This window comes from Callithrix jacchus, chromosome 6 (assembly GCF_049354715.1).
Source record: "Callithrix jacchus isolate 240 chromosome 6, calJac240_pri, whole genome shotgun sequence".
Classification (NCBI taxonomy): Eukaryota; Metazoa; Chordata; class Mammalia; order Primates; family Cebidae; genus Callithrix; species Callithrix jacchus.
This window is the reverse complement of record NC_133507.1, coordinates 38327361-38350607: the sequence shown is the minus strand read 5'-3', so window position 1 is coordinate 38350607 and position 23247 is coordinate 38327361. Positions and strand designations below refer to the sequence as shown.

At 38.3% G+C, this 23247-nt stretch overlaps 2 protein-coding genes across 5 annotated transcripts in view; one reads left to right on the top strand and one right to left on the bottom strand.

Moving 5' to 3' along the window:
• The window catches only part of NEMP2 (nuclear envelope integral membrane protein 2), an 87814-nt gene that overhangs the window by 21294 nt on the left and 43273 nt on the right, over positions 1-23247 (bottom strand). The gene's annotated exons all lie outside the window — the stretch shown is intronic.
• MFSD6 (major facilitator superfamily domain containing 6) overlaps positions 1-23247 on the top strand; it is an 89233-nt gene that overhangs the window by 55027 nt on the left and 10959 nt on the right. For all 4 annotated transcript variants that reach the window (XM_008999094.5, XM_035304233.3, XM_054257349.2 and 1 more), the window contains 3 exons: positions 9273-9370; positions 21028-21189; positions 22162-22260. In XM_008999094.5, the coding sequence (XP_008997342.1) occupies positions 9273-9370; positions 21028-21189; positions 22162-22260 (359 nt within the window). The remainder of the gene's footprint in view (positions 1-9272; positions 9371-21027; positions 21190-22161; positions 22261-23247) is intronic.

Below are 23247 nucleotides of genomic sequence, written 5' to 3'. Positions count from 1 at the left end.
TCTCACTCTGTCACCCAGGCTGGAGTGCAATGGCACAATCTTGGCTTGCTGCAACCTCTGCTTCCTGGGTTCAAGCAATTCTCCTGTGTCAGCCTCCCATGTAGCTGCGATTACAGGCATGTGCCACCATGTCCAGCTAATTTTTATATTTTTAGTAAAGGCAGGGTATCACCATATTGGTCAGGCTGGTCTCAAACTCCTGACCTTAGGTAATCTACCCACCTCAGCCTCCCAAAGTGTTGGATTACATTTGTTATGGCAGCACTGTGCCTGGCCTACTCTACTTTTTTCCTTTCTTAAAAAATCCATGACTCAAATTTCACTTCAGACAGAGAAGGTGTTTAGCATTGTGAGTGGGAACTGCATTGACTTAAGTCTGAGTGCTAGTGAATGTTCAGGAACGACAGAGAGGGGGATGATGCTAAAGCCAGAGCTACTTCTGTCTTGGCTGAGACTCTTCACAGTGGGTTCTGTGGAGCCACATCAGAGATCGAGGAATGGAAAAGATCAGGGATACTTTCAACCCCCTGGTGGGATGAGCCCCACTCTAGGAACTTCCTTGGCTTATCTAGGCACCTGTGGGGCTGATGGCACAGCCTGAGTCCAAGAGGAAGACTCTAGACAGCCCTGTCCCTGCCATTCTCTCTGTGGCCTGTTCACACCCCTCTCCTTTCGAAATCCTGTGTATGGTGCCCGCCCCCCACAATGCAAGCATCCACTTCTGATTATTTGGTTTCAGTCTACCTGCTTGATGCAGCTCATATCCAGATGCGGTAAGAACTGGAAACCCTGGCTCACCCCTCGTCCTGCCTTAGCATCGATACCTGCAGTTTCTGTGGCTGCCTCAGCAAAAATGACCTTTCATCACATTTCTTCTAATAACACAGAATGTTGCTTCTGGAAAAGTTTACCTTTGACAAATCACTGGGAAGACTGGGGTAAGAGGAAAGAAGCTGTCCAATATTTATTGGACAGCTGTTGAGTGGCATTTGCTTTTCTTCTTTCCTGTTACCCCAGTCGAATCCAGGATATTGGACAGCTGTTGAGTGGTATTTGCTTTTCTACTTTCCTCTTTCCCCAGTCTTCCCAGTGACTTGTCAAAGTTTAAAATGTCAACCATCTTCTGATGCCAACATAAACATTCATCCAAATTCCTTAATCCAAGCGCACAGTTGAGTTCAGAAGTCTAACTATGCTAACACTGCCAGTCCATTAATTGTGGTCCAAACCAGAGGTGTTTCCTCAAGCCCATGTCTAGCTTTGATTTCACATAGGGAGCTTGGAGTGTGGAAAATAGCACACTGCTATTACCTACTGAGAGAGCACAGCTGGGCAGAGGAGTGGGGACCTTGACCGTCCACTGGCTAACCAACTTTATGGCCCCAGTCCACCCATCTGGCCCTCTCCTTCCTTGTCTCTATGAAAGGAGAGAGCTGGATGCTGTGGCTCTTTTCAGTTCTGACTAATGATCTAACTTTCTTCTTTGGCTGGTTTTAGTATGTGAAAAACCCCACTCCTTTCTGTCTACTCCCTACCCCGCAAGACTCAGACATTGAGTGTTTTTTGCTGACAAGTCAAAAATGTGCACAAAGCCATTCAAACAGATGATCTAGCCAGTGATAGGGGGTGTGATTTATGATAGCAGTTGCTGGGATCTACATAGATAATTTTATTTCCTTGGCGTGGCTGCTCTCGCTGAAATATTTGCATTTAATCTAATGGTAGCTTACATATTTGCACAGTGTTTTTTCTTTACATCCTTGTTTAATGTTTTCAGAATCCCATATTATAGCCAAAGCAGTTACGACCACTCCTGAGCAAGTCCACTTCACCCATGCATGTGTCCTGGATGCTACCACCTCAGCCAGCATGCAGCATATGCCCCCCCACCCCCGCCGCCACCGTGCTGCCCATTGAAAAACCAGATTCATTTGCACTGTTTGTAAAAGCTTCACATTTGACCTAAACCACTGGAAAAGCAAATAGCAATTCATTAGATAAAGTAAATGAGTAAATATGGTCAGATTAGGTTGTACAAAATATGAAGACCTCTTCTAAGGATACAGCCTCACTCTGACCATCGAGGCCTGGGGAAGCTGCCACTGGCATCATATACTCGGCTGCCCATCAAGGGAGGAAGTGGCTCAGGAAAATAGTACTAGCATTCTTTACTTAGTTTTCTACCTGGAGATACACACAATTTAAGAAAAAAACAAATAAACTAAAATAACAATGGAGAGATGTAAACTTGGTCACAGCACCTGAGTTGCTGGTTGATAGTGACCACAATTATATTCTTAGCTTATCAGTCATTTTAGAGAGGAAAAATATGAATGCAACAAAATGATTTCACACCAGTAGAGACTCAGACCTAAACTACTTTTACCTTTTCTTTTTCTGGCAGAAACAATAGAAAGAAGCTGAGTAGCTGCAGAAAACATACACAGCTAAATATTATTTCTAATTCACTCTTCTGACATGCAGTATGATTCTTATGTTCTGTTCTATAAGGATGGGTCAGTGGCCTGCCATACCTGCTGGCTGATAGAAGCTTGGTGGCTCCCAGGATCTCTTTGGTGGTCAGCTATGCTGTGGGAATACCACTGACTCTGAGCTTTGTGGCTTGTATCCTAGCTCTTACTCTTGGTGAAACAGGCCTGTGGTGAGCAGAACCCCTTTATCTGCTCAGCACATGTGCTGAAGTTCCATTGCACAGTGCTTCAGGATGCTCCAAATAAACAAACTCTAATCATCTACTCATTGAGCTATTTATTGCTTGTCCACATGAGTGAAAATATTTTTCAACCATAGCCTATTAACATTAGTCAAAATGTTGCCAAATATAGATATCTGTTTTTTGAATCTATTTCTAGGCCTCTTTTGTAAGTCCATTTATTCTTTCACATACCCATCTCTTATTTCTGTACCATAATCAGGTATCTTAAAACACACACACACACACACACACACACACACACACACACACACACGTACCACATATATGTGCATAGTGTATATCCTTTGTACTTAGCACAGAGTATTAAGTATTTGTTAATTGATATTCTATTTGAAGTATTCACATTTTCTCTCCAGTTCAGGACTATTTACCAAGTGCCTGGTGTGTGTCAATCACTGGGGATAAAACTGAGCCAGCATAATATGAAAGTTCTCATCCTGCATGGAGAATGCAGTCAGGTTGTAGGTGCACTGTTACAACCAAGGTAAGTGTTATGAGGAGAGGCATATGATGCGGTAATCACGTATTAAAGGGAATGGACCAGGCATGAGATGGAGCTGGGTAAGAGCTGAAGAATATCAACTCACAGAGATGGGTGAGGATGGTGGCCTGGTGAGTCCATTTGTCATCCGTGTGAGTGGGAGGACTGAGAGCTAAGCAGTGTTGTGCCAGACAGGTGACAAGGAAAGATGTTTTATAATAGAACCTTCTTTATGTCAGCAATTCTGATGCAATAACCTGGCATTATATGAGGTTCCCACAGTGTTACATAGACTTTCTGATGATCCATGCAGTTCTTGAAGCAAACAGGCACTTTCTTGTTAAGTCTGACACAGAACACCATTTTCTTTGTCCAAAAAGAAAATAATTATGGCAACACTTAATTATTTTCTGTGCCTTTCTTAACTGTTTAGACAACTATATGGTTTATGTTCTGTTTGAACATTGCTTTTTGAATCTGGGTTTGTTGCTAGTCTGTCTTCATCTCCCACTGTGGCCTTTACCAACCTTGTACGCATTGGTGCAAGCATCTTTGTGTGAGGGCTTGCAACACAAATTGCAGACAATTTTTGGTCTAGCTGCAAATACCCAACTTTGATAAAAAACAATCTTCATCTGGGGTTTTTCATTTATATCCAGTGTATTATTATAATTATTTTGGGAAGTTTTGTTTCTCTGCCAGAGGCTTTGCAAAATGCTTTCTGCCCTCAGTCATTAGGTGAATATGGGTTCTCTGGTGGTGTCGCTCTTTTGCCTCTCAGATCTGAGGATTGTAGGATAACTCTACTTAGCTCTTTCTTTGCTGCTCACACCCTGTGTTGTTTCTGGAATAATATCCAGACTGTATCTGGACTAGAAAAATTCACTTCTTCAAAAATCCTTAGACTATATTCCTTCTTGTGTCTTTCAATCACTCTCTCTGGCCACAGATGCTTGAGATTCTATGGTGAACCCTTGTTCACTTTGTTTCCTCTGCCTGTGATGCTCTTTCCGCCCTCTTTGGCCAACTACTTCTAACCCTGAACCCCCAGGGTTAGTAAGGATCTCTCCTGTGTGGTCCCATTGCACTCTTTCGATGTCTCTTAGTGTATTATATTTAACTTATTTGTTTATGTGTTTGTCTCCCCCACTAGATTATAAGTCCCTTGAAGGCAAGGTAGATTTCCTCTTCATTTTTATCCCCCTTTCAATAGATGGTATATAGTGGCATCTCAATAAATGTTTATTGAGCAAAACTTATGTTCAGTGTAGCTTTTAGTGGCTCTTTGGGGGCAGTGGGGATTTAGCCATATTATAGTTGGTTAAATTTAGAAAAGTAGGGTTTCACAACTAACTACACTGTTAGTAATTACAGAATGACTCATAACTCATCGTATCTGTATCTTGAACGCTCTTGAAAACAATACCAGTTTTATTATAAGATAACCACAAATCAGCTTAGACTGCTAATACTGTGAATTATGCTTGTATAAGAAATTAGAATCCATAAGAATTTTTTCCTCCTACTCTTGTATTTTGCTCAAATATAGGATAAAAATGTCTGGCAGGTGATTTGGGTTTTCCATGGTGTGTTGTTTTCTGCAGAATCATTTGCTTCTTATCAACTGTGTTCCTCTTTATAGATAACTTCACGTTGCCAACTCCCTGTTCTAAAATTGCCTTTGTTTCTTGCCTACTTTTATTACTATTGACTTCCTGTTCTGAAATAGGACAGTCATGTTGTTTTTGAGTTTCATCATTATGGGTGTTCAGTAAGTATCTGTATCTCATGGAGAGGAATTTTTTTTTTCAGTGTTTTGTATTTCCAGAAATCAGTGCCCAGGAAAATTCTGGGACCCTGAACTTGTGCTCATGTTCAGCATAAGGATGAATTTGATTGTCTAGAAAATGATCCAGTAAAATATGCAGTAAAAATTCCTTTATATTAGCAAATCCCTAAATTTATGAGAGTGAATGTATTCATTTGCTTGAGTTACCATAACTAAGTACCACAGTCTGGGTGGCTTAAAACAGAAGTTTATGTATGTCCAGGCGCAGTGGCTTCATACCTGTAATCCCAGAACTTTGGGAGGCCAAGGCAAATGGAAGACTTTAGATCAGGAGTTCAAGACCAGCCAGGCCAACATGGTGAAACCCCATCTCTACTAAAAATATAAAAATTAGCCAGGCATGGTAGCATGCACCTGTAATCCCAGCTACTCAGGAGGTTGAGGAAGGAGAATCACTTGAATCCAGGAGGCGGAGGTCACAGTGGGCCAAGATAAAACAGAAGTTTATTTCTTCACAGTTCTGGAGGCAAAAAGTCCAAGATTAATTGTCAGCAGGGTTGGTTACTTCTGAGAGCCTCTTTTTAGGCTTAGGTTTGCTTCCAGAGTTTTTACTTCTTCCCTTGTGCCTGTTTGTGTCCTAACCTCTTCTTGTAAAAACACCAGTTACATTGGATTAGGACCTACCCGTATGACTTCATTTTAACTAATTACTTCTTCTAAGGCCCCATTTCCAAATACAGTCACATTTTGAGATATTGGGGGTTAAGAACTTAGGAAGTCAGCAATGAACTGGGAACATATGGTTCAGCTATAACAGTACATACTATGGCAGTTTATCCCATTCTGATGCTGAAGTACTTTTCAGTGACTACTCAGTAGATACATGCATACTTCTTTGCCTTATCATAGATCCAAATGCTGCCTTTCTTTATGCTCAGTTTTACCCTTGCTGATTTCTTGAAGCCACTGGCTTCCCCAAAGTGGCTGGTGAGGAAGGAATGCAAATGCACCTGTTTTTTGGAACTCTGGGATAAAAGTTTTGTCAGAAACAAAAGAGTACTTACTTGGATACCTGTCTTTAAGATGATGATGATGATGATGCTACCATTTATTGAGTGCTTATTTTGGGCGAGTCATTGTGTTGTTGTTTTCACAACAAACTTACAGAATACATGTTTTTATCCCTACTTAATATATGAGGAAACTGAGGTTCACAGAGATGAAGTAACTTTGACTTGGATACTTCTTATTTTATTTTTCTTTTTTAGGGCAGCTGATTTGTTCTAAAGGACTATCAATTGTGAAAGTAGAAATGTGGAAAAGAAGTGAAGGCTATATCAAATTCATAGCCACTCAGCTTGTGGGTGGCAATATGAGACCTAAGCGTCCCAGAAGTTGTGAGCCGGTCACTCTAGTGACTGAATTCCACCTGGGGAGAGGTTTGAAGGCAAAGCACAATCTAACTCCTAAACTGGATGGATTGACTCTGGGTTAAGCCAGGAGTTTTGGACTATGGCCTGGACTGAATTACAGTTATCATGGCAACCCTGTGGGCTCAAAAAATAGCTTCAGGATAGGCAATTTGTGAACACTAGGAAAGTGGATTACCAAAATTGTTTTATGATAGATTATAGGACAGTATTATTGGGGACAGCTTGGAATGAGTTAGACCACTGGTTCTCTATCCTAGCTCAGTAAGGGAACAACCTGGAGAACTTTCAAAATGCCTGGGTTTCAACTGTAGAGAGCTTTATTGAGATAGGTGTGGGCCTCAGCATCTGTAGTTGTAAACAGTTACCATAGTAAATCTGATGTCCAACCATGGTTAAGAGGTGAGGAGCTGGCTCATGCCTATAATTCCAGCATTTTGGGAGGCTGAGGTGGGTGGATCACCTGAAGTCTGGAGTTTAAGACCAGCCAGGCCAACATGGTGAAACCCCATCTTTACTAAAAATACAAAAATTAGCCGGGCATGGCAGCATGTGCCTGTAGTCCCAGCTACTCAGGAGGCTGAGGCGGGAGAATTGCTTGAACCTGGGAGGCAAAGGTTGTAGTGAGCTGAGATTGCGCCACTGCACTCCAGCCTGGGCAACAGAGCGAGACTCTGTCTCAAGAAAAAGAATTGAGGAATAAGGCCAGGTCAGTGGGCAAGCATGGCCTACTTAACCAAATCTGGCCTGCTGCCTGTTTGTATATGACCCATGAACTAAGAATAATAGTTTCTACATTTTTTAATGGTTGAAAAAAAATCACAAGAATAATAAGATTTTGTGACACATGAAAATTATTTTATGGAAATTTGCATTTCAGTGTTCATAATTCAGCTCTCAATGGAACAGGGCCATGCTCATTCATTTACATATTGCCTGTGGCTGCTTTCATGCTACAGCAGCAGAGCTGAGGAGTTGTAAGAGAGACCTTGTGAAGCATAAACAGTTTTCTGTGTTGTCCTTTATGGAAAAATTTTTGCTGATCCCTGAGTTAGTCTAAAGAGAGGCCATCCACACAGCTGGCTTAGAATTTGTAAAAGGAAGCACAGGTTTGTGTATCCTTTGTGTTCAGGTAGTCTATTTTGCATTTTAATTTCCTGTGGCTTTTGTTTCCCGAGCAGAGGGAAATTGATGAATCTATAGCAAGTTTGTTCAATAAAATTTTCATTAGAACAGACTGAAACATACTTTTCTCCTCAAAAAACACAAGTACAAAGAACATAATGTCCATAGAACAAGATGACGCAGACTTTTTGTAATACTTCATTGGAAATCTGCTAAATCCCTCTAATAATCATTGCCTATTTCATCTTCACCCTTCAACCTTTTCTTTTTTCTTTTCTTTTTTTTTTTTTTTTGTCTTTTCTTCATCTTTCTTTTCCATATTTGAGATTAGTAACGTCTGGGTGTCTGAGAGCATTTCCCTTCCTTGATTCAATGTTGGGAAAAAGGGAACAGTGTTTATAGCAATAAATTTTGTTTTGTTTTTGAGATAGGGTCTTGCTCTGTTTTTCAGGCTGGAGTACAGTAATGGGATTATGGCTCAAGGCAGTCTAGACCTCCCAGGCTCAAGCAATCCTCGTACCTCAGCCTCCCAAGTAGTTGGGACTATAGGTGTACACCACCAAGCCTGGCTAATTTTCTTTTTCTTGGTAGAGACAGAAAACATAGTGAGAGCCTTGGGTCTCACTATGTTGCCCAGGCTGGTCTTAAACTCTTGGACTCAAGTGATCCTCCTGCCTCGGCCTCCCAGGGTGCTTGGATTACAGGCATGAGCCAACAAACTCAATCAGGAATAATTTTTAACATAAAAAGCAAGATTAGGAAAATATCACTGATTTTCATGTTGGTTTATTTCTTTTACCTTTTACTTTTCATCACATTGGATTCAGAAAACAAAAAGAGCATTAAGGATAGGAAAATTAGCAGAAAATAGAAACAAGGGAGAAAGATAAATCCCTACCATTAGGGTATGTTTTGTGCAGGGAAGGAGCCACTCTTTGCTTCCAAACCAGCCCATCCAGTTCAGAACGAGAGAGATTGAAACCTTATGCTTGGGTGCACCACTTTAGGCCTTTGCATATTTTGTTTCTATTGCGTACTTTTGGCAGTGGTAATGGTTGGGGGGTGAGAACACAAGAGGTTGATGTATATTTATTAGTTTTGCAAGCATATGATAACCATGGATTTTTTTTTAAATGATGAACATGTATCCATTGAACTGATAGGAAAAACTATTTGATTTCCAAATAGTTTATATAATCAATGAATTATAGTTTTCAATGACCTTGAGAGTCTCCTTGTGAAACTGCTTGGTATCTTGGGTATTGTGAGCAAGGCCACATTCATATTTACATATTCTCATTTTTATTCTTCCTTCCCCCATTGTAGTGAAGTGGCTATAATCCCAGGCATATTTCTCCTACAGCCACCTGGAAGGAAGCCAGTAATGTCATTACAGATGGCAGTGTGCCCAGACTATCTTAAAAAAAGCATCATCTCTGCTACGAATTAAGTTTCAGGAAGGGTGATGTTTGCTTTTATATTAACATTTTGGAAAGGCTGAGTGGCAGATATGCAATCTTCTTATTCCTAAATTCACGCGTAAATGTAATTGTCCTTTAGTTTTCCCATTCCTAACTTTGGAGTTTGCTGAATGATGGGTGGTTTGGGGAAGAAAAAGGTAGGTAATATTTGCATGTTTTGTATTTCATATTAGATTTTATATTAGGGCCTCAGCTTATTTTCCTTTGCTTTTTTTTTTTTTTTTTTTAGGGTTCTGTACATTGGCCTGGCTTGCAATACGGCTCGCTATATTTATATTTCCTACCTGGAGAATGCCTGGACTGTTCTCCCCATGGAAGTTCTTCAAGGTAAGTTAAAAGCTGGGATTAAAATTATTTCTCTATCTACCCTGAGCTATGGCTAAAATCCCAGTGGCCTTCAGCATCTGATTCTGTAAAGGAGTGGCAGGCCTACTGTTTCATGTGATTTTGAAGTGGTTGTTAAGGAAGAGATGACGTCATGAGGGATAGTTCCTCAGTTACCTGAGTGCTGCTCTGTGTTAAGCCAAACAAAGCTGGACTTGACCCCACTCTTGTGATTAAACAAAGGAAGAGGAACTCTAGAATAAACTCCTGTGCGCAACTGTTAGACATGGACATTCAAAGGTGGTTTTAAAATATAAAAAAAAAATTACCTTTTAAAGTTTTTGGTGTTTTTTAGTTTTGTAGGTTAACTATACTTATTAAAAAAAGATTGTTGTCATAATTATCTCTTCAGTTATTTTTATCACATCTGGTGACTTATTATAAAGCTTTATACAAACACCATTCTTTTCCCAAAAACTTTTAAAAATCTCTGCTTAAATGTCCTGTCCTGAGTTCTTCTCCTTGCTTCAGTATACTGTTTCCCATCAAGACACAACTGAAAAAGTTTCTAGTAGGCTCTTGTTATGTGGCTGAAGAATGCTGAAAAATGGATTACTATTCAAAGCTGATTGCCATGTTACCAACTACATTCTGAAAAGCCCTGTGAGCAGCTTGGCTAAACCATGCAGTGATTGGCATCATGATTAAAATAAAGGTTCAGGACAAGATCTCTGGAGTTGAGTGACAGCCCAGGCTACTAAATCATTAATTGCACTGAACAGTCTGTGATTATATACAATTTCATTAGCTTTATAGATTGCCATTATTATTTTCCCTTACCCTAAGGAGACACGTGTGGTACAATCAACATAATTAATTTCTTGTCATGATGAAAGATTGAAAATTTCAATCTTTTGAGATGAAAGATTCAAAATTATATATCTAAACAATGTACAAAATGCCAGCTCATTCATCAGATTCCATCATGGCAATGAAAAAAGAACTTATCCTTATTGAAAGGAGATACAATTTGTATTTACATTATAATTCTAAAATTCAAGTATATATACACTTTAAGAGGCTTTTCTCAGATTTGATGCAATGGTATAGCTGTTGAAAGGAGATTTTGTTTACAAATATATAGAAAATGGAAACTTGGTCTTATAACTAATTATTGTTTCAAATAATTAGAACTCTGGAAGGGTCTTGAGATGAGACACACATCTCAGCTTTGTGTCATTTAAGAATAACAAACCATTAAACAGGAACTGCAGGTAAGAATGATTCAATAACAAGGTACTATATGCAACACAGTTCTTAGGGTTTCCCACCTCTGGTTCCTGTTCTATCCTGACTTGGCCTATCTGCTTGATGTATTGGTATGCTACAGTGTACAGACCCTATAAATATTTGCATACCTACAGAAATGACTATATATTGTAATAATATATACATATAACTTTTTTCTCCTTTTAGTTTAAAATCAATTAGGTGAAAAAGGATAGTTTATATGTGACTGAAGAAAAGAGAACATCCATGAAATGGTTAAAGAACAGAATAATTTTATAAGAGGAAAAAACAAATGTTGTGTGAATTTGAAAACTCATTTTTTCTCTTAATATATCAAAGATGTATTAAATGGTGACTAAGAGCCAGGCAGTGTGCTGGGTGCTGAGAATGAAATAAAATATATACATATATTAACTCAGGCCTCAAGGTCTTACCATCTGTTCTGGAAGCCAGATGTGCAAACATAATAACTATACAGTGTGTTAGATGGAATCATAGAAAAATGTGCTAGGTAACAGATAAGGAGCCTGGTGGAGGGAGTAATTAATTTTGTGAAGCAGGGAGTGGAGGATGAAGATTGTATTAAAAAATTCCCTAAGGAAATCACATAAGCCGGATTCTGAAGGGCAAATAGGAATCTACCAGGTGGCCTAAAGGGAGTAGGCATTCCAGCGTGGGGGAAGATCTGTGTGCGAAAGCCCAAAAGACAGAATGGCCTCTTCAGGGAGCATAAGTGGTGTGCTGGGTTTAGGGCTTGAAGCATTTATCATCTCAAGCTGCCAACCCAGGACATGTTTTTATAATATCTGTATACATCTCAGGGGCGTTATCCCAGGATTTAGGGAGCTAGCCATGTTCTGAATCTTAATAGGAATTCTACTTCCCTTGGTAGGCTACAATACATACTTCTATGCTTCATTTTATTCTCCCCTATGCCAGTAGAAACCTAGTTACTGATCGGAAGCCAGCAAAGAGGATCTGTAAATACCGCCTTCTAGTCCAACAGAGGGCTCTGTGACCAGTTTCCACAGAGCTCTTTGTTTCTAAAGCCGGAGGAGATGGTTTTATTCCCTGGCAGGAGTGAGTGCTGAGCATTTTGACTGTGCAACAACATCAAAATCCCTTGCTTTGTTTGACCCATGCCCACCCCATGGAAAACAGTGGATTATTCATGTGGAATAAATCTTGTATCACAGGAATACATTTCTGACTCAAGAGGTTTGTTTTGCTAGTTTGGATTCTTCTACCTTTACAAGGCTTATCCAAATGGCTTTAAACTCCCTGTGCTTAAAGGAGACTCTACTTAGGATGCAGTAAGGCAGGACACGATTACAACAAAACACTGAATGATTTAATTACAGGACAAGCCCCACTGTCACAATATATAGCCCTTAATTCCTTGACTGGAAATGTTATGTGATGATTGTGAAAGACCTAGTCTGGGGAAGGAGGAGGCTGGGGAATGGGATGTTGTCTTTCATCATTGGGCATCTTGACTCTGAAAAATCAGTACTTCTGTTTTTTGATTCCCAGCCAGTGCTACACAAGAGGGTGTTCCTTAAAAAAAAAAAAGAATAAAAGCAAAGTCTGTCTCTTTATCCTACCACCTGTGCTTTATCCCCCAAACACCACAAGAACTAGTACTATCTAGTAGGTAGCTGAAAGGGAGGAGAAAAACGACGTGCCTCATTCTATAGCCCCCACTACCCAGCCCTTCCTCTTTGGGGTTGCATGTAACTGCTGGCGGAGGATTCCTTGTTATCCTTCAGTCTTGCAGTTTCTTGATTATCCTCTCAGCCCATGTTGTTCATAATTAGCAGACGGGTTTGCAAGGAAACAAATTTCCCCTTCTCCAGGCCTATAAGAAGGAGGCTATTCAGGCCTTTATTTGAGGAGCAAAGTAAGACCATTGGATCCTGTTTGAAATTGTGAGGTCATTTCTCTCCCAGAATCTTTCTCATGTTCAGTAAATATTCTCTTGCTGTTGTATCTTTTTTAGCAATTCAGCTAACTTTTGCAGCAAACATGTTATTCAATAGGCAACTGGTAATACCATTTAAAGAAGCAGAAAACATATTTCCTCCCTATAAGAAATCTGCAGTGTATTTAAAAAAGAGGTAGTGAGTATAAGTGCATGAAAGCATTGCTGGATGGGCAGTGATTAGTTCATATTTATTTCTCAAGACATCATTTTAAAAATCCACAGGTATTTTCTCCTTTTATTTTGTACAAAGAACAATTAAACATTCATGATTTTGTTCAAGAATATAAATATATGATTAAAATAAAGCCCAAACTTCTTGTTCTCCTTTCTGTGTGGGTATTGATTGTGAATCCTTGCAAAACTCAGAAACGAGTGTGTTAGTTCTGAGCAAGAATCAGAATTATCCTTGCTGTTAAAATGTATTTGAGGAGAATAAGGCTCACCTAGGAGCTGCTATAACTAAAGAGAGCTCTTTAATGTTACTTGAAGTAATGACTCCAGCACTGAGGAGTGAAAAGGAGATCTGGGCCAGCTTTCTCTCTGTAGGATGCTCTAACAGTGGGAGCTGGGTTAGGATTTTGATGAAGGATGGTTTTTAAATGTCATCAGTTAGGGGGACTTGAGCTGACATTTATAAAGCTTTATTCTGTTTGTCTTATTTAGCATGCTTATTCAGCCAAGTAAGAACCATGTTTTCAGCCTGGGTAACCTAGGGAGAACCTGTCTCTATAAATATTTAAAAATTAGCTGGGCTTCGTGGCATGCACCTGTGGCCGCAGCTACTGGGCATGCTTAGGTGGAAGAATCGTTTGAGCCCAGAAGGTTGAAGCTACAGTGACCCATGATTAAAGCACTACACTCCAGCCTTGGTGACATAGTGAGACCCTGTCTCAAAACAGCAACAACAAACAAAACATGTTTTCCTTCTCTTATTCTCTGGAAGAGCATGGGGAACAAATACTCGTTTTATTTTTTAACTTAGTTTAAACCCTTGAACATAAACACCATGCTTATACTTTTTCAGTTCTCCAAAGAGATTACATATAGGAAGATACACTATTAATACTTGTTTAATTCATTTTTCAGCCCCCTGTATCATGTACTACAGTTAGTATTTTATAATTTTTAGAGCTTTTGAATAATCTAAGAAATTCTATCTCAAAAACTTATATCTGAAGAAAATTTGAAAACTACATATTAAAGCTGAACCTTCAGTATGGCAGGTCTTCCTAGTATGACATCTTGCCATCCATAGCACATCTGTAAAAACATCCATGTATTTTCATTAGTACTTATACCCTCACCTCACTCTATAGACTAACTGAGACAGATTACCAAAATATGCAATAATTTGGAAACCATAAAGTGCTAAGGCTTGTATTAAACTATCTGGGTTTCAATTCCAGCTCCCCTACCTATAAACTCTGTGTCTTTGGCCAAAATGCTTACTCCCTCTAAGCCACACACTCTTGAGCTATAGGAGAGGTTGACATGAGTATTAAATACACTAATCCATGCAAAGTATTTAGGACAGTACCTGACACACAGTTAGCTTCTAATAAATGCTAGAGTATACACAACAACAAAAAAGTAAAATAAATATAAATATAAATCAGGACCAGAGAAAATATAATTTAAAAAGATTCTATTCTAAGAAGTTAAACTCCAAGTATGCATTAAAGCCTGGCCATAAATTAAGCTGAAGTCTAATGACCAAATATAATGGAATCATGACTGGACAGTGCACACTGTTAGTAAAGTTATCTTTGGGGAAGTTAAGTGAACTTTTTATTGACTTTGATATAAAAGCAGTTCTCATGTGTGGCTTCAGGTGGGAAAACACTGGGCGTGTAGTATAGTATTGCCAAGTCTTAACATTAAATTCCCTCAGTTTTGGGTGGTAGTCTCCTAAAACCTGCTTAAAGTTACGCCCAAGGCATAATGCCTGCATTTAAATTCACGAGGGCCACCGAACATTGTTGCATCATTGTAGACTTCTTTTTTAAAAGCAACTCATATATTTTTTTAGTTTGCAAGCTAGAGCTTATAGAAGAGATCTATTTTATTTCCTCTGTCCACTTTTACTTACTTGGTGGTTTTCTCCAACCTTACCCATGGTACCTTTTATCCAAAAATGCTTTGTCGAATTCCAACATGTAGACCACTGCCTACCCTATTTCAGTTGAGTCCTTGTGTTCAGCTGCTGTTACATGTCAGCCCTCTGCTGGGCACTGGATTTGTTTGTACTCAAGGAGCTCAGTCTGCTTCCCTTTAGATAAATCCTGTCCCCTTTCACCTGCCTGACTATGAGCTTCATGGTGACTGGGGACATTATTTTACATATTGTCATATTTTCAAAGCCTAGCAGGGTATCTGGCACATAATATAGATGCTCAGTAAATACCGTTGAATGCATGAAGGGGATTCTTGCAGTCCTGTCCATCAATAGGTGTGGGAATATTGGCTTTTAACACAAATTGTTGCATGTCTTATATAAAGTCTCTTTCATGCAACACACATAAGATCCATGCTGCTGCTGCTTAGTCCAGTTCATTGTTCTTTGTAGGATCCTTTGCCATTTGTGGAAGGTCCATTGCTGTTAGTAGCCCCAACTCTGACAGAGAGACTGACTTGTTATTCATCATCTCTGTTTCTTTTTCTTCATGGACATGCAGCTAGACTCTATTTCTCAGCCTCCCTTGCAGTTAGGTATGACCATGTGATTAATTCTGGCCAGTGGAATAAAAGCAGAAATGATAGGAGGAATAGATAGCACATGGGAAATTTTCTGGGTCAGCTTTAGAAGTGTGTCACTCCCTCCTCTGTCAGCTGGATATTGATACCTAGGGTAACCAGACATTGTAGATGGCAGTTTCTCTGCAACCTGGATCCCTGAATGACTATGGAGCAGAGCTGCTGCTACTCCTGTCTCCTATTCATTGGACTTTGTGTGAGCAAGAAAAAAAACATCTAACGTGTGAAACCACTAAGATTCCCGACGTAGACTTTTTCTTTCATTGCCTGCCCAATGGAGGCCTTTCCTTAGGAAGAATAGTCTCTTACTGATTTTCACCAAGTTGATCTTTCAGAAGCTTTTTTTAAAAAAAATTCCAGGACTAATTGCAATGTATGCTTTGGTCTATTAATGAAAAAGGTTTGTCACAGCTGATTCTGTGTGCCAATGCTAAAGGGATACTTATGTTTTGTTCAGTAAGCATAAATCAGTGGCAGAAGCAAGAAAGACAACACAAGCCCACTTCCCTAGTACTGTGTCAGTTCTCCTCCCAGCCATAGTGATTTCCCCAAGCCAAGCAGCATTTTATAAAGAGCAGCTGTCTCCTTAAGAAAAAAAGACATTTTTTTCCTGCTCATACATGCCATTTATTTCAGTAGAGCATTCTTTTGGGCCAAGACTGAACAATTTTGAAATGCATGTTGCAGAATCAGATACCATTGTTTAGTGTTACAAGGTAAAGAGTTATTTGGGGCATTTAAAAATATAAATGGCATATCAGCTCTTTAGAAAGGGTGGAGAAGAAGTTATTAAGAATATCCATCTTTTAAATTGGTAGATTGTGGGGCAAGTTTGATATTAACAACAAAATCTCTCAAAAGTAGATAGTTACATTTACTATAGAACACTTTTAATAATTGTTATGAGGACATATAGTATAATATTTAAGCACCCAAGTTCAGAACTTAGACACCTTGGATTCAAATCCTGTTCAACAACTCTGTTGTCTGTGTGATTCTGGACAAGGCACCCATATCTCTGTGTCTTGATTTCCTTTCTAGAAAATGAAGAAAGAAATAGTTCCATAATCTGTGTCAAACACTTAGCACAGTTCCTTGTAGAGTAAGCTGATGTGATAATATTAACAAAAAAATTAATGTTACTCATAATTATTTTTAATGATTTTAGGTTATTCAAATGTAATGTATCCCAAGTAGTTAAAGTCTTGGCAGTAGGCAGTGTGGATGTATCTCTTCATTTTCATTAGGCCTCAAAGCCAATCCTGGGGATCCCAAAGGTAAGGAAGGACAGAGAAACTAAGTTTGCGTGGACTACTTGGTCTCTGAGAGTCTTTCATTGTCAATCAGTATATTTAAACACCTGTTATGTGAGTTGGTATTGAATTACCACTGAGGGCTCAGTGGATCTATGACAAGTAGCCATGGAAGGGCTAATACATATTACAAGGAGAGTCAATCCCTGTGCCCTTGTTACTCTTGTCAGTCAGGGAGTAACAGCTTTTATTTTGACTGATCTACTAACTTAGTTATCTCATACTTTAGAAGGTTTAACAATTTTAACTCTAAACACATTTACCCATGTCACTAAGTAAATGTACTTATTTCATCACATAAAGAATAATCAATCATCTACTGCATTTTCAAAGTTCTCTAATAAAAAGCAAAGAAAGTAGAAGATTTTCTTTTCCTAATTTATAAGATCTTTCATCCCCTATATAGGAATGTCGGTTTTGGTAGCACAATTCCTAAGACTTCCTAAATGATGTCTTACAAATATGGGAAATGGCAGAGAGTTTTCAGGTTTCTAGGTTGCTTTTTTGTTATTTTAAAACTAGAGAATCAGAAAGCAACCGTAGTAAAAATGTTGGCAAGTGTTTCAGATTATTAACATTACTAGAAAGTTGCATATTCCAGTATATGAACAAGAGCTGCAACTCCACAACTGTCTTTTGTATACACAGATGATGTTCTAATTCAGTCCCTTCTTATGGATTGCTAAGTTTTGCTAGTTTCCTATCTAAGAAATGGGATGAATTTAATTGGTTATTCCACTTATATCTTAAAATTAGTTATTTTAGGGAAATCAGTTTTAATCCTATATATTCCCTGGAAAATATCAGATAATACAAGCAGAGTGGCTTTCATTCTTCTGCTTTTAGTATCAGAAATTTTGTTTTTGTGCTTTACTTTTTTTTCCCTTCAGCTAATACCCTGAGTTAACTTAAAGAATGTGATTCCCAATTATCTAATCAGTCTCAAAAACAATATAGAAACTATAAGTCTAACTGTAGAGACTCTTTTACAACTACCACTTAATACTAGTCAGTAAATTTTAAGAATAGTTTAAAAGCATCCTGACTTAAGTCATCCTACTGGAAAATGCTTTAATTATCTCAGAATACTCAAAGTTTTAGAAAATGATTAGAATTTTTAAGGCGGATTAAAAAAAGAGACAAATCCTACTGTTGGAAGAGTTTGTGTGTGCCCAAGCCTTCACAATAACTACTAGAATCATTTTTTTTAAATCTAGAATTATAACAAAAAATATATTTTAATGTTCTGGTTGCTTGTAAATCCTGCAATTGATTGCTTAGACATAAACATAATAATAGGTTTGGCATCAGCATTAAAGTTAACCTACTACCATTTGATGTGGTTTCGGGTCTTAGGTAATTCATCTTTAAGAAATAATTTCCAAATCTATAACGGATTTTACTATTGAATCTAATTAATTTTGAATAAATTAATTTTATTTCTGGGAATATTTTTGAGTTTTTCCCCTAATGTGGTTAATGAAAAAATCTGCATATCTAAAAAGAAATGGACTTAGAATCATCTTTAATAATAGAAATGAAGGCTGGGCACGGTGGCTCAAGCCTGTAATCCCAGCACTTTGGGAGGCCGAGGCGGGTGTATCAAGAGGTCAAGAGATCAAGACAATCCTGGTCAACATGGTGAAACCCCATCTCTACTAAAAATACAAACAACTAGCTGGGCATGGTGGCGCGTGCCTGTAATCCCAGCTACACAGGAGGCTGAGGCAGGATAATTGCCTGAACCCAGGAGGCGGAGGTTGCGGTGAGCCGAGATTGCGCCATTGCACTCCAGCCTGGGTAACAAGAGTGAAACTCCATCTCAAAAATAATAATAATAATAATAGAAATGAAAATATTTAAAATTATTCCCATTATTTACTATGATTTCAACATTCATAATTAAGACTATCCAGGCATTCAATTCTGAGAAAGCTGGCATTATCTAAGGTATTGTAGTTGTTTTGCCAGATAAAGCACTTTATTTGACTTCTTAGGAAATTAATTGTGTATGCTACTGCTAATCATCTAGTCCTTTTTAGTTAAAAACTTAGTCCATCCTTCTAGTTAAAAAAAAAAAAAACCTAGTTAAAATGATGACTGAAACATATATAAAGTCTAAAAAAGTTGTTTTAATGTTTTTCAGTCAACTGTGAAACATACGATCTAATTTACCCAGTAAAAACTATGTTTATTCCATTATGGACCAACGTAAGTAATATCATCCCTGATAATTTTTTATTGTATGCCAGACATTGTGAATGGTACCATGTTGGGTGCTGGCTATTTCTGTTCTCCTATAAATATTCTTGAGCTTTGTTCTGGGACACATTTAAGTTACTTGGAAATAGTGTGATCCTTTTGGGTCTTGCTTTTAAGATTATGTAGATGAGACCAGAGCAGTGCTCAGTCTCTGGCTAATTATTTTATAATACTAACAAAAGACCTTTTGAATACTCTACCAATCCTAGGAATCATGACTTGTTCCAGTTTGGCTGATGGGAAGAAGTACTGTTCCCCACCTTGTGTGGGTTCTGAATATGGTTCTCTGAAGTGCTTTTGGGTAGTTCTTTCCCTTACTCTGGATAGTGTCTGCACACGTTTTGCTGATCAGTACTCTGCTGAATACATTAGGTGAGCCCTCAGTAGATCTCTGGAGTTGTCTCCCTATGATGCTATCTCCTCTCTGACATTTTTCCCTGGAACTCTAGCCACCTTGGCTCCCTAGACTCTTGGCTAGAGTCTTCAACTTGATGGTTTTCTTTTTTGCCCTACAGATTTCAGACTCTCATCAGTCAGTAAATTGAAGCTTCTGGTTTGCTTCCGATCTCTCAGGGATCACTGTCCTTGTTGCTTGTTGCTGATGTCCCTCGGGAACCACTGTCTCATATATTTTATCCAATTGTTTAGTTACTTGAGGAAGGAGAATTAATTTAGTCTCTGTTATTCCAGTCTGGTCGGAGGCAGACTACTGTCGGATCAATTCTTAAAATAATTTTAGTTTAGTTTTCTAAAATATAAGTTAAGATCCTCTGATGATTTTATCTCCAAATGATATTATTTCTCAGGGAATAACCTAGGTAGAACTGGATGATTTCTTAATCCCATCTAGCTATAAAACCTGTTGTGATAATATCTGTTTTTTCTTTTTTTTACATTTAAAGCAGTGTCTTAATGAAGATTTTAATTCAGACAATGCACAAATACTGTATAATAAAATAATGACCATTTTTTCCACCTGTTATCTCCATTCCAATAAATGGTGAAGATATAATAAAACTGGGACATAGTAAATTGTCTCTGTACTCTTTTAAAAAAATGAACTATATGTTAAAAAGCATAAAAATTATAGCCTTTGAATCATTAACCCCACTTGTGGAATTATAGCCAATGTAAATAATCTAAGGTATATAAAAAGCTGTATCTCTAAAAGTGTTAATCATGATGCTAACTATAATGGAGAAAGTAGAAATAATCTTAATGTCAAAGTAGGTGCCCTACAAGGCATGAATACCCAGAACAGATAAAGAGCTCCAACAACTCAACAACAAAAACCAAACTAATTCAAAAATGGGCAAAGGACTTGAATAAACATTTCTTCAAAGAAGATATAGATGGCAAATAAATACCTAAAAGATGCTCAACATCACCACACATTAGGGGAAAGCAAATCGACAACACAAGAAACTGCTTCACATTCATTATGATTGCTATTTAAAAAAACAGAAAATCAGTTCGGGCAAGGAGGTGGAGAAATTGGATCTCTCATACATTTCAGGTGGGAATGGAAAATGGTGCAGTGGAAAACAGGTAGTTCTTCAAAGTGTTAAACATATAGTGACCATATCACCCAACAACTGCATTTCTAGTTACATACTCAAAAGAATTTAAATCAAGGACTCAGATACAAGCATACCAGGTTGATAGCATTATTCACAGTAACCAAAGGACACAACCCAAATGTCTATCCACAGGTGAAAAGAATGTGAGTCATATTCACAGAGACAGGAAGTAGAATGGTGGTGGTCAAGCGATGGGACAAGGGTTGAGTAAAGTTATGGTTTAATGGGCACAGAAGTCTTGTTTGTGATGGTGAAAAAGTTCTGGAGCTGAATGGTGGTGACAGCTGCACAACATTGTGAGTGTACTCAGTGACACTGAACTGTACACTTAAAAATGTGAAAATGGGAAATTTTTAGTGTGTATTTTACCACAAAAAAAATCTTTAAAATAGGCGTCTAGTTAAATATTCACATTTCAAAACACAGTAGCCTAAGAAATGCTAACCAACCAATACCCCTGCTCTTCTTCCTCTCCAGGAGTGACACACGCGGCCATCTGGGCAGCATGCATTTCTTACCTTAGTGCAGCTGTTCCTCCTGAGCTGAGGACGTCTGCTCAGGGCATCCTGCAGGGCCTTCACCTGGGTTTGGGGAGAGGCTGTGGTGCCATGATCGGAGGCGTGTTAGTCAATTATTTTGGTAAGAACAGCTTTCTCCCTTTTTTCTTTTCTATAATGAAAACATGATTTTTCCAGCCATACCTCAATAAACAATCCAATTATTACTGAAGATTTCCAGAAGCTAAATTCCAGAATTCATAATCTCTTTCTAGATTTCATGGTAGTCATAACTGTAAAGCAGTGTGTTTATGTTGTTAAGCTGATTCAAGCCAGCCTGTAACTGTGCACACTCCTCTGACAATCAGCTTAATGAGATGCAACAGAGATGCCTCAAAGGAGCCAAACAAATGAATAGGCACGAGTGCTTTTGGTCTAAAGTAAGGTACCTTAAACCTGCTGATACTAATCCTAAGGGAAATAAAATTCATCATTGTTATTCCATTAGGAAATTTTGAACCAGAAGAATCTAACCATACGCTGGCTTTGGTAATGCCACTACATTTATGATAACAAAATCTGTGTGTCTTGTCAGATCTTCCTTATTGGAAACATAGGAGCTGGAGTAGGAATGAGATTATTCTGCTCCGAATTAAAATCTGTCTCTGAGGCTTCTGTAACAAGTGAGTGAGATTATTCACTCACCCCTTGTCCTATCCCCTATCACCTGCAGGAATCTTAACTGCTCAGTCATCTATTAATATATAAGGTGGGCCCAGAAAATGTGTGCATTTATAGCACTATTTGAGCACTGTTGTTCCAACTACAGATTAATAGCTCCATTAGTTAATACTTGGGTAAATGGTATTTTCATATTAAAAGGAGAGCACCACTGAATTGTGTCATGGTGAAAGGCACTTAGATATAATGCTATATAAATGCAGTTTTATAATTGATCGATGACAGATCCGATACTAGCCCTGGGTCTCTTGACACATACCCAGCTCTGTGTTTTTCCATTATGTGGAGCTAATAGCCAGCCACTTTTCTCTGATTTGTCCCAAGCTGTGCTTCCTTTGACCTCATCTTGAGAGAAAGCTGTTTGTTTTTACAGGGGCTGCTGCAACCTTCCGAGGAATTGGCATGGCCTGCTTGGTGATCCTACTGCTCTTTGCCCTGATCCAGTGGCTGGCAGTGCCAGATGAGGAGGAAGGTAATTGTTTCCATTCTTTCATAATAGTCCTAATAGTTCAATCTATGGGAAATCAATACATGCCCCTTGAGAAGCCCAGAAGTGGTACAGAGTGTACAACAGGACAACTTGGTTCAATTTTCTGAGTGGCATATCAATGAATTCATGCGGACCATTGTTATAGAAATCCACCTACTATGTACAAAAAATTTGATTGTTTTAAGTAGCTTGGGATTTTCTTGTTTTGTTTTTCTTTTATAATACCAGATGCTGGGGAAGTGTTAGTTTTCAATTTCTCTGGTATTCTAAAGGTATTTCAAATTTAAGTCAAATACATATAAGGCTATACAGTCATTTTACTACTAGGGATAGGGAGTGAATGGTATTCTTCTCTATGCCATACCTTCATCTGTTAAAAAAAAAAAAGTTGAGACCTGAAATCTGAAGTTTCCTCTGAACCAGGGATGGTTTTTATTAATAAACCAGTCTTTATTAAGACTGTTATACAAAAAGGAGGTTATATCAAATATTAATGTGTAGATGAGAATGAGTACACATTAATATTTGATATAACCTCCTTTGACTCAACTTTTTATGATAAAGGCCAACCAGTGGGATTAAAATATTGTTGTTCAGCTTTTTGGTCCCAGAACAGGGCTCATCTTTGGGTGTCCTATCCTTTGGGGAGCATTAGCTTCAGGTCCCAGAAATGCTTCTGTGAAGAGAAAAATTTGCTTGTTACAGAAGCCTGAGAGACAGATTTTGATCTCAGTGAGTTACTCAGAAAGACCAATACTGGTTTTTCTTACTTTTGTTCTTTTATAATCCTAAATGGATTATCTCTCTTTCACAGCCTCAGTCTTTGCCTCCTGTAAAATGGCAATAAAAATAGCTATCACAGCTCTCCCAAAGTTATAAGATGTAGTCAAAGTTGTATTTCGAGAAAAATTTGTGGACTTGAATATCTTCACTATTAATAACAAAAAATTTAAAATCATTAATTACTTC